The following is a 12634-nucleotide window of genomic DNA, read 5'->3' on the forward strand; positions in this document are numbered from 1 at the left end:
ACTGCAACCAAAATTAAATTTCCAACTGGCTACTGTGTTAGCAAGCAAGGAAAGCCATGTACTAATGGTGAGTTCCTCAAATCATGTTTGATTGGAAAAGCCAAAGAAATAGGTCCTGAAACAATATTCTTGTTTAAGACTATTACCCTTTCTGTAAAAACAGTTCTTGAAGCATCGAAGACAACGGGAGCAGTATTAACCAATCATCAGTTAAAAAAAACAAATGAGGAACACCTAGGTGGCTCAGCTGTTTAAGTATCCAACTTCTGCTCAGGTCATGATCTCACTCAGTTTGCGAGTGAGAGCCCCACACTGGGCTCTGTGAACTGACAGTGTGGAGCCCGTCTGAGATTCTCTCTCTCTCCCTCTCTCTCTCTCTGCCCCTCCCAGCTTGCACTCGTGCACGAGTGCTCTTGCTCTCTCAAAATAAATAAATAAACATTAAAACAACAACAACAATAAAAAAAAAACAATAAAAAATCAGGGCATCTGGATGGCTCTGTCAGTTAAGCTTCCGACTTCAGCTCAGGTCATTATCTAGTGGCCTTTGAGTTTGAGCCCTGTATCAGGGCTCTGTGCAGACAGCTCACAGCCTGGAGTCTGCTTCAGATTCTATGTCTCCCTCTCGCTCATGCCCTCCCCCATTCATGCTATCTCTCTCAAAAATGAATAAATGGTTTTTTTAAAATTTTTTTTAATGTTTATTTATTTTTGAGACAGAGAGAGACAGAGCATGAATGGGGGAGGGGCAGAGAGAGAGGGAGACACAGGATCAGAAGCAGGATCCAGGCTCTGAGCCATCAGCCCAGAGCCCGACGCGGGGCTCGAACTCACGAACCGTGAGATTGTGACCTGAGCTGAAGTCGGACACTCAACCGACTGAGCCACCCAGGTGCCCCTGAATAAATGTTTTAAAAAATAAAAACAAAAACAAATGATTTCAAGTGGTTTTCCTTGGCTCTTCGTGACTTCACAGATACTACCAATACCTAACTGTTGCCTTATTTAAGGAGCCAATACTAAATTGAGTGACTGAAGAGTGAGCCTTGAATTAGCTATCAAAAATATTTTCAAGAAGCTGAGAAAAACAAAAGAAAAAATGGTGGTAAAAATATACATGGAGCACAAAAAAAAAACCGTAGTTGGACAATTTTACAAACTTGTGAACATTTAAGGTGTTTATAGTGTATGGTGCAATTACTCAGTAGAAAGATACTTTACCATGTATTGTTGGCTCAGCGGTAATCAATAGTGCACATCATTAGCACTCATGAGCTATTGTCAGTTCCGTGAGTATTTGTCAGAAATAAAAGCTGAATATCTCAAATTGCTCTACTACACAGCAGTTCAATGGCCTAGTAGTGATAGTTTTATTGTGATTTTTTTGAGCTCAGGGCCAATACTGAAATTTTTCTGAATGACAACAATCACTATCACTATTATGGGTAGTTTTTTTTTTTTTTCAACGTTTATTTATTTTTGGGACAGAGAGAGACAGAGCACGAACGGGGGAGGGGCAGAGAGAGAGGGAGACACAGAATCGGAAACAGGCTCCAGGCTCTGAGCCATCAGCCCAGAGCCTGACGCGGGGCTCGAACTCACGGACCACGAGATTGTGACCTGGCTGAAGTCGGACGCTTAACCGACTGCGCCACCCAGGCGCCCCTATTATGGGTAGTTTAATAAACTAGATTTTGTTGCAAACCTGATAATGTTTCTTAATGATTGAATCTAAAATTGTAAGGCAAAAAAACATTTATATGTGAAACGTATACTGTGGTAAGTCATTATGACAACTAATGATGCTTGAATTCACAAGCAAATGTCAAAGCTGCTTTATACACTCCCAGTGCTGTCAAAGTTAAAACAAGATCTTCATTTCCTCACAGATTTGCATTAAATATATTCTAAGCTCAAATCACAGTTCCAACAGAACTCTTCAGACGTCAGTGCTAGTGCACACTATACCAAAATCTACTTAACTGTGTAGGTGAAGAGCTTCCACTTTGCCCTTGATTGGAATTGATTTGTGTGCTGTGATAACATAATAAAAGGCAAATATTAGGAGAGGACTAGAAGAAGTCTATAAATACCTTCCAAATGATAACTAAAATCATTAACTAAAATCACATTCTTGTGGACTGATATCAGTATTTGGCAATACTTATCCACGTTAAAAGATACCTTCCAAGATGAAATACAGATCTCATTACAGATCAGCATTAACAGATGAACACTTGCAATCAATTTTGATGACACAGAACACTAACTCTGAACCTCAATTAAACAAAATGTTATCTGATGCCAAAAGAAGATACACAAATTGCACTTAATCATTATATTTCAAATTTCATATTCATGTAAAAAAACCATTTCAATGCAGGTTTATCTTTTAAATCACAAATGGTGTTGGGCGCCAGGGTGCCTCAGTCAGTGAAGCAGCCAACTCTTGACTTTGGCGCGGATCATGATCTCATGGTTCGTGGGTTCAAGCCCCATGTTGGGCTCTGCACTGACAGTGAGGAGCCTGCTTGGGATTGTCTCTCTCCCTCTCTCTCTGCCCCTCCTCTGCTTGTGCTCTCTCTCAAAATAAATACACTTTAAAAAAAAATACAAATGGTGTGTGATATATGTGTTTTTATGTGTATTGTGTGTATATTAAATTTTATCTTTCAATAACCATCTGCTATTTTTTCCGGCAAGTTCTCACAATAACTGCCTTCTCTAAAACAGAAAGGATGTCAAGAAAAAAGAACCAACCCCATTACTATCTATCATATCTGCCCCCATGAAATCTTAGGAATCTTCCACAACCTTTAATATCTTAATTCACTCTACACCCCCCCAAAATTCACTCATGGTTACACATTAATCAATAGCAAAGTTAACTTCAATCCAGACTTGCTAAATTTCCTGGTTTTTTTCTGTAGGATGAAGTGGCTATTTCTCCCTATTTAGCATGTAAGTCTCCCTTTAAGCCACAAAAAGTAAAAACGGTAAAATTTTTACAAGTGGTTAAAATGTGGAATTTTGGTTTCAAGTGAAAGAATTAGGCAGCTGTCACAATTTCAATTTATCTTAAGTCTGCCTGATAGGAATGATTAATGTGGCCTTCAGAAGCTCTGTATAATACCTCAAACTGTAATACTGTGTATATATATGAACATACATATTTTTCTGAAAAGGCCTATGGCTTTCATGAATTCTCAAAGGGGCCTGTGAAGAGTCATAAATTAAAAAGTGATTCCAGATATACCAGTAAACAAATGATAAGCAAAGAATAAAGAAGTAGCAGATATAGCTGAGAGCCAGATGTTTCAGAACAGAGGAAGGGTGCCCTAGCTCTATGGTTCTCCAAGCGGGATCCCCTTTTTCACTATGTTGACATCTGCATGACACAGAAGCCAATGGTGGGCAAAACTGCTAGCACCTTAGCACAAAACAAAATCAGTGGTGCCAAAACGTACTGGTGGTATTCACTGCCATGCATTTATAGTGAAACACAAAGAAGTCCAGTTTCACTTAAGAATGCCCTCAAGTAGTAAAAATTATCAAATTTATTACATCTCCACCATTGAATATACATCTTTTTAATATTCTGTATAATGAAATGAAAAGTATCCATTAGGCATTTCTGCTACATACCAAAGCACAATGGCTGTGTTCAAGAAAAGCACTCGTGTGACAGTTTTAGCTCCAAGCGGATCTAGCCACATTTTTCACAGAACATCTTTTTTACTGGAAAGCGTAGCTGACAAACTATAGCTATCTACACTTAGATTTAACAGATACTCTTGAAAATGAACAAAGTGAGGCTGTGTCGTTTCAAAGAAAACAACTGACAGCATTTGTTGCTAATGATAAAAATCAACCTTTCAAGTGAAAATTAAAATTTTGGAAACTTTGTATCCAGCACCACGAATCTGACAGCTTCTTCCATACTTAAAGACTCTTCTGATACCTTGTTATATCAACAAATATTATTTTTTTAATATTGTGTAAGATGTATCAACATTAGAACATCTGCATAACTCGATGTAACTGATATTTTCCATATGACCAATGCATGTTATAAAGAACGTATAAGAACCATTTAAGTGTAAGACAGGGGCGCCTGGGTGGCTCAGTCAGTTAAGCGTCCGACTTCGGCTCAGGTCATGATCTCACGGCTCGTGAGTTCAAGCCCCCCATCGGGCTCTGTGCTGACAGCTCAGAGCCGGGAGACTGTTGCAGATTCTCTCTCTCTCTCTCTCTCTCTCTCTCTCTCTCTCTCTCCCCCCTCTCTCTCTCTCTCTGTTCTCCCCTGCTTGCACTCTGTCTCTGTCTCTCAAAAATGAGTAAGTGTTAAAATAAAATTTTTTTTTAAGTGTAAGACGGATCAATGGATTTTAATGTAAAGGAACAAAAAACTCAGATATTTCTGATTCCACATTACAACTAACCTTTAAGAAATTACCACTTGTTGATTAGTACAACATTAAAGAATATCATTAAAGAATAAACACAACATTAAAGAATATCCACAATTATCTAAAAAGACTAATAAAATACTCCTTCACTTTCCAACTATATGTTATATGGTTAACTTCTACAAAACCAGACATTAAAGAGGTTTACTTATCACTACATTTGTTTTAGAAAACATTATTTATGCTGGCATGCAATGGACCATTATTTTAAATGAATTAAAAAAGATATTTTAAAATTCTGTTTTAATCTCTAACACAGTACTAATAACTCACATAAATAAAAGCTCTTGTCCTCTATTCTTTTTAGGAGTATATAAAGTGGTCCCAAGAGTCAAAAAGTTTGAAATCCACTGCTCTAGTCCCCAGCCAAAAGAAGGCATACAACAAATTTCTTTAACTTACTTTTCACCATCTTATTCTGCCTAAAATTGTCTCTGCCCTTCAGCACCAACACTATTTCAAACCAGATTACAAACTCCGGATGATGGAAATAGGAACAAAATGTTTTACACACATATACACATACATGAAAAGAGTGGTTTCATGCAATAACACAATGTGGAGGACACAATACATGTTAGATCCTCATAAGGAATGGCCTTCTCAATAATTACTACAGGAAGGGTTCAGGACTCAGCAGCATAAAAAGTCTTCTATTGCCTATTTCTCAGTTCAGGTTTATACCAAACAGAAAGAGTAACAACAGCTAACATTTTCTGAGCTTTTATTATGTATCAAAGGGTTTTATCTGTTTAGTCTTTACAGATACATTATGAAATAGACACTATCATCCCCAATATGCAGAACAGAGGCAGAGCTGAAATTAAAATACATGCAGAACCTGTATCCTAAACCAGCATAAACATGGCCTCCCACTGTAACAATACTTACAGATATATCTTGAGTAAATACACAACTGAGTAAACATCTGATTAGCGTAACTACTGCAGTTAAGTTCAAAAAACACATTCCTTTCTATCACTGTGTAAACTTAGATCTCCTCAGAAGGCTGGTCATTTTCTCTCACTACTTTGGTTCAATTATTTGACAAATATTCAAACAACAGAGATAACCTACGAACAAACACCTATGAAGATTCCTTCCCAATTTATAGAAGTCATTATAACCGTGAATTATAATATTAAAGAAAGCTACATAATAGATGTCCTTATTAAACTCCTTTTATTATGAAAAGTAACTTTTGATTTCTCTAAATCTTAAAAATAGAGGAGGTAAAATTAGAGGAAAAGTTAAAATGGTGTTATTAAACAAATACTCAAAGCAAGAAAATGCTTCTGTGAATCTGTAATTGACTAGACTGGAACTTAGCGATATTCTGATGAAGATTCTGGGGATAAAATTCTTTTATGGTGAAATAAACTGTGTCACCTCCAAATTACACAGTGTGGGCACATTACCAGGACCCAAAGGCCATGTGTTTCCACTATTACATAAGTAACTCTTACCTGTTCTTGCAGGTAAATTTGGGAAGGGAGAGAGAGGCCAGGAATTTTCAGGAAAGTTATGTATATACACCCTCATAAATCACTCTGCTACATGAGTAGAGCAGAAGCAGGATAAAGGTCAACTGCCACTGTCCTTCTACTACTTTTTCTACTGTTACAAGAACCCACCTAGACCAGGGACTGAATTCCTCCAACACTAGGAAAAGACTGGCCAGTGGTTTTTTTATACTTGCTAAACTTCAGAATGAGTTTCTGCATTTTTAGTCCTTTACCTCTAACTATGCAATGAAGACTATTTCCATTAAGGCATTTTCAATTTTATCTAACAGATGTCCTATGGTGTATTTCAGAGAATAGAGTGTAAAAAAACTGCATTTCACCTACCAGTAACCAAGACTTCGAAGGTAATCCAATTCAATCTAGGGGAGACATAGAGGGTGTACAAGAAAGAGATGTGTCCCTGATCACTTTCTCCTTCCTATATTCACTGACCCTCTACCTTTCCAGGAAAAATAAGCCTTGGAATGGCTATATACAGCTGCTAGAAGGGCAGGGATTGCTGCTTGAGGGTATAAATTTGTATCCACTAAAAATTAAATCCTAGAAAACTCAACTGGGAATTCCCATCCTCCACCACATCACTCCTAAACCTACCTCATTTACAAACCATTTCTTCTCTTTGCATCCCCATATCCCAATCAGAAATACTTATGAGATTTCAATTATTATTTCTAAATATTTTGACATTCTTATATACTTATATTATTTTACCTCTGTTAGAACTGAGAATACGTGCCATTGGAATGAATACTGTTAAAATAGTAAATATGGAAAGCAATAGAGAAAAAAGCCGGCTAGATATAATTTGTTATCTTCCTGTTAACCCTAAATCTTAAAATATAATCCTGTCTCTAGACTCAAATGTAAATAGATATCTAAATCCCAATGAATTTTAATCTTGGATTTAGATATTTACCAGAAAAGCTTCAGCTTTGCATTTAAATAACAAAATAAAAACACTTCTGCACTACTTTAAACTTTCAATGTTTCCCTCACTTGTTGGAACAACGAATTAACAGGAAAACAAACCTAATCTCTGAATCAGTTAAAAAAATGTACCACTTTTATGCATCCTCTAGCTTCTCATCTAGGAAGCAGCAAGGGAAGAGCGAAAGTATCCCTCAGATGATCTTTCCTACTCCTCAACCTGCTCATTTCTAACAAACCTGGCCTTGGATCTATATATAAACAACACTTTCCTGCAGAAGTTGGGGTTGCCAGGAACAAGCAGACTAGCACTTCCTTCAAACTGCCTAACCTTTAGACTTCTGGATCACAACTAAACAATTTAAATCGGAGAAAAAAAGGCTTTAAACAGTCTGGCAGTTCCTCAAAAGATCAAACGTATATAGACTTACCATATGACCCAACAATTCCATTCCTAGCTGTAGACTCAAGAGAAGTAAAAACATGCCCACACAAAAACTTGTACACCAATGTTTATAGCAGTATTACTCTCAACAGCCAAAAAGGGGAAACAACTCTAATGCCCAACAAGTAATGAATAATAAAATGTGGTCTACTGATACAATGGAATATTATTCACCTATAAAAGGAATGAAATACTAAGACATGACACAATATAGATGAATTTTTAAACATTAGAAGAAGCCAATCACAAGAGGCCATATATTACGTTTCCATTTACGTGAAATGTCCAGCACAGGCAAAATCCATAGAGATAGACAGATTAGTCGTTGCCTAATGCTGGGGGAGGGTTGAAAGGAAAAAGGGAGTGTGTTGGCTAATGGGAACAGGGCTGTGTTGGTGAAAATGTTCTAAAATTGTGGTGATGCGTGGGCAACTCTGTAAATATACTAAAAATCATCGAATTATACACTTGAAGTAAGTGAAATACATAGTATGTGAATTATATCTCAATAAAACTTTTATTTAAAGAGGATTTTAATGTGCTTTTATTAATCTATTTAATTTTTCAAGTCCATTCCATTTTTTTAACTTTCAAAAGGACACAAACAAAGCTTCCTATTTGCTTAGTCTGTCTCAGCCTGACTAAATCTTTAGAATACATAACCCACAAGAACAGAAATGATCACAGAAGTTTCACAAATTCAGAGATATATACATACACACATATATATGATAAACATAACAAAATATAGGATCTACATAATAGGCATGTGTTAATTATCATCCGGTACAGCCCAGTTTTTAGACACTTGGATAAAGTCTGGTTGGGAACAGCTAGTGGGAAGCAGTTTTTCACCCTATCCTCTTTCCAAACAGATCCATCTACTCATTCTATTTCACTTCCTCCCAAAATAAACTCAACATTTATAATTTGAACAACGTTTGCAAGGTGATTATGCTATATTCCTACGGCCACCCTAACTCCTTTTGGAACTAATGATCAAAGTAAAAAGCTTTCACTGGGTTTTCCAGGACACCCACAGGAACTAGATTTAAACAATCAGTCAAGAGCATTATTATAAGCCACGAGAATGTGGTAACAGGGTTCACTACAGGGGATAGAATCACAGGCGTCCTTGGCTTTTAGTTCTAAGTAAAACTTAACCCAATATACTGGAGGAATACGCACTATTCAAATAAGAAATTAGTATATGGTTTGCATTAAATAACAGAAAATTTTAAATTGTTCTGAAAGCACTTTGAAAATATTACATCAATGATATGCCCACTCAAAAAAGAAAAAAAAAAACACAAAAGCAACTTATAAAATATGGTTACCAAACGTGTTACAGCTCACTGGCAATTTGATATAATAAAAAAGAAATCAAGAGCATGCCTTGGAATTACAATCAACGTTTTATTTTTTTTTTAATTTTTTTTTTAACGTTTATTTATTTTTGAGACAGAGACAGACAGAGCATGAACAGGGGAGGGGCAGAGAGAGAGGGAGACACAGAATCTGAAACAGGCTCCAGGCTCTGAGCGGTCAGCAGAGAGCCCGACGCGGGGCTTGAACTCACAGACCGTGAGATCATGACCTGAGCTGAAGTCGGACACCCAACCGACCAAGCCACCCGGGCGCCCCAACAATCAACGTTTTTTTTTTTTTTTTTTCCAACGTTTATTTATTTTTGGGACAGAGAGAGACAGAGCATGAACAGGGGAGGGGCAGAGAGAGAGGGAGACACAGAATCGGAAACAGGCTCCAGGCTCTGAGCCATCAGCCCAGAGCCCGACGTGGGGCTCGAACTCCCGGACTGCGAGATCGTGACCTGGCTGAAGTCGGACACTTAACCGACTGCGCCACCCAGGCGCCCCACAATCAACGTTTTAAAATAAGATGAAGTTCTGCTGATTTTTCCCATGTGGAGACATTCTAAGTTTTATCTTATATATTCATTTATTTTTTTTTAATTTTTTTAAATGTTTATTTATTTTTGAGAGAGAGAGAGACAGAGTACAAGCGGGGGAGGGGCAGAGAGAGAGGTAGACACAGAATCTTAAACAGACTCCAGGCTCCAAGCTGTCAGCACAGAGCCTGACGTGGGGCTCGAACTCACCAACTGCAAGATCATGACCTGAGCCAAAGTTGGACGCCCAAGTGACTGAGCCACCCAGGCGTCCCATTTATATGTTCTTTTAATACTAAAAAAAACCCAAAAACACCTACTGCAGCTATTTTGCTAGGCAGCTTTACAAAACACCATCACTTGAATCTAAATGAACTTTAATGAGCAAGTAACATCACTGAAAACAAAGGCAGACAAAAAAAAAAAAATACGTCTGTTCTGGATGTCTTTGAACAGGTATAGATTTTGGAAGAGGAAAAGAGAAGGAGCCTGCAGGATTTAAGAATTCCAAGGAGGGACTGTCAAACTAAATATACTTCCCAGGATTGAGAAGCAAGTAATGAAACTCTTTTACTGATGGTAGTGTGTTGAATATAGACAGAGGTCGCAAAAGCCCAGAAATCACTTTAGCCTGGAAGCTCCCTGGGTGAAGAGATTGTGTTTTATCTTTGGATTCCTGGTGATTGGCATTAAGGAGATCAATATTAAAAGGGGAAACTGTCTACACTATCTCTCTCTCTCTCTCTCTCTCTCTCTCTCTCTCACACACACACACACACACACACAGGCGGGGGGAGGGGGAGGTTGTTCAAAGCCAGCACCAAATATTAAATCTGAATTCACAAAACTGATGGAATCCCTCAGCCTATTTTTCCCTTCGTATCTTTTTTCCAATAAACTCGAACAGTCCACTAGTGAAGTTTCTTAAGTATCCTAAACAAGTGCATCTGATTTAAAAGGTCCCAGATCAAACATTTTAAAACACAAAATCTACTGTTTTATGCCTACAAAGTATACAAGTATGTAAGTACATGAAAAATAAAAGTGAAGAAGTTGAAATACAAACATCAGATTTTTAAAATACTTAAATGTACAAACTCAAGTTTAAAATGTGTAAGAAAGCGGGGCCCAGATTCCCCCAAAAGTTATCAAGACATTAAAATGTTTAAGTAGCTACACTTCCCTCTTAGAACAATGCACAATCACAAAACAAAATTTTTTCCAAAGCAAGTATCTCGTAGACCCAGCAAGATGTCCACATCTGTTAAAAGTCCACCAAGACTTAAGCAGCGAACACGGACTACAGGCACCAGGGGGCCTCCCAAGAATAACTCGATAGTAAAAGAAAAGGTAAGTAAGAGTTCCTGGTAAAACTTTCCTATCCAGTCTTAAGACTGCTGGAAGGCTTTCACATCTGGAGCAAATAAACTGTAGTTTGTTACACAACGGGCACATACAGAACCGACGAGAAACCAACACACAGACTGAAAAAAGGAACTAGCCGGCCCCTCACCCCCAAGAATACAATTTTCTTTGATGATTTTCCAAATATAAGAATATACTGCGCTTCGCTGTTGTCAAGTTACCTTCAGGTAACCTGAAAGCAAGTAAGTTAGTGCATATACACTCTAACGATTTCCAACAGAAAAGGCTAATTTTTTTTTGAAGGCTTAGTATCTTTTCTACACACTCACAAAGCAATTAGTGGTGAGGCAAATTTTAGGGTAAAGGGATTCACTGGCACAAGACTGCGATTAAGTGTGAATAATACCTTGGTCTCTCCATCTCTTCCCATTCCCTCTATCCCCCACCCCAACATAAAACTGTTCAATAAAAACAGAAGGAGCAGGAAACTTCAAAAGCAGAGAAGACTTGTAAATACCTTTCACACACGAGAGGCTTTTACAATAAAGTAGACCCTTCTAAGTTTGTGCAGAAATTAAATCCTGCTCAAGCCTGTTAAATTCTCAAACCCGAAAGCCGATCCCGTCAGCAAACGTGTCTACATATTCTTGAGTGCATCTTCAGCTCGAGTCAAAGACTTCTGTTTTACTATTTTTTTTAACCTAAATAATAAATAGGAGGTACTCAACTCCCGCTAATGTTATCCCCTCCTTAAACAGAGTTCGTCCTACAGCATCATGCAAAAATGCAGAAGAGGTCCAACAATTGTCTCAATGAGAAGATTTTTATAAAATTCACTCCCGGAACAAGAATCGGAGGCAGCCAAGGGCAATGCACAAAGAGAACAGAGAAGAAATACACGTTCCACGGACATACAATGCACAGAAACTCGCATCCTCGCACCCTCCTTGGGAAGGGTCACCCAGCACCCTTGGGCTCCTCGTAGCCCCCGGCCAGCGCGATGCCATGACGGTCCCCGAGGGTTCGCGGGGACATTGCCCGCCGGGCCGCCCGCGGGGACAGCCCCTCTCGAATTGCCTCCTGCCGACCGTGTTCCTGGAGGCCGCTCCCCCCCGGCCAAGCAGCCTCTTCGCCTCCCTCCTCCGCAGCCGCCGCGGGGCGGAAACGGGGGTCCCCTCGGGTTCGGCAGCGAGGGGGAATGAGGGCTGAAGGGGGCGCCCCCTCCTTGCGGCAGGCCGGGCCCCGCACTCACCCTCCAGCAGTCGGGTGATGAGACTGTCCACGTTCAGCTCCCCGTCCGCCATCTTGTCGGCACCAGACGCTCCTTCCCACCAGCGGGAACAAGGGCTTCACGGCGGCGGAGGCTGCGGCGACGGCTCGGCGCTCCCTCACCTACAAGTCACGCGGCGTTTCGACCCCGGTTCCAACTCCCTCTTTTCCCCGGGCCCTCCCCCCACCCCCTCCCCACCAAGTAGTGGAGCGCGCGTACACTCGGAGGCCCACACGATAAATAAATAAATAAACAAACAAGTGGAGCCCCCAAGAACCGGGCCGCGTCAGACCCAGCCGCCACCTCCTCCTCCTCGGCACCGCCCAACTCCGCAAAGCTCACCAGCGCCGCCGACGGCCCCACCCGCAGCTCCACTTACAGCACACCACCCTTCCCCGCCACCGCGCCACGCAACCCTCCGCGCAGGCGCACGGCGCACGCCTCCGCGGCCCCCACCACAGCCCTGGCTTTTGCGCAATCGCACTGGACTCCGTTCTCCCGCCGCTGCCGCCGCTGCTGCTTTCGCGCAGGTGCGTCGCCCTCACTCGCCACTTCCACTGCGCCGAATCGCCACGGCGGCGCAGGCGCCCCGAGGCTCGCGGGGCTCGCCGCGCTGGGGAAGCTCCCATTAGGCAGAACGAGCGTGGGCAGCGGCTGACCTTCCCGCTGTTCAGCTGCCCTGGCAGGGGCCCTGTGCACACCGCGTTGGTGTGCCCTTCCCGC

General features: G+C 40.5%; 1 protein-coding gene across 2 annotated transcripts in view; it reads right to left on the minus strand.

The window, feature by feature from the left end:
• Positions 1-12388, minus strand: part of PPP1CB (protein phosphatase 1 catalytic subunit beta) — a 43441-nt gene extending 31053 nt beyond the window's left edge. The window contains exons 1-2 of one of the 2 annotated variants that reach the window (XM_043604236.1): positions 12254-12388; positions 11894-12033 (exon numbers count right to left, since the gene is read on the minus strand). In XM_043604236.1, the coding sequence (XP_043460171.1) occupies positions 11894-11945 (52 nt within the window). In that variant the 5' untranslated portion in view covers positions 11946-12033; positions 12254-12388. Of the gene's footprint in view, positions 1-11893 lie in introns of both variants that reach the window. The other variant, XM_043604234.1, reaches the window with a different exon arrangement.
• Positions 12389-12634: the final 246 nt, after the last annotated feature.

Source organism: Prionailurus bengalensis, chromosome A3, assembly GCF_016509475.1.
Source record: "Prionailurus bengalensis isolate Pbe53 chromosome A3, Fcat_Pben_1.1_paternal_pri, whole genome shotgun sequence".
Classification (NCBI taxonomy): domain Eukaryota; kingdom Metazoa; phylum Chordata; class Mammalia; order Carnivora; family Felidae; genus Prionailurus; species Prionailurus bengalensis.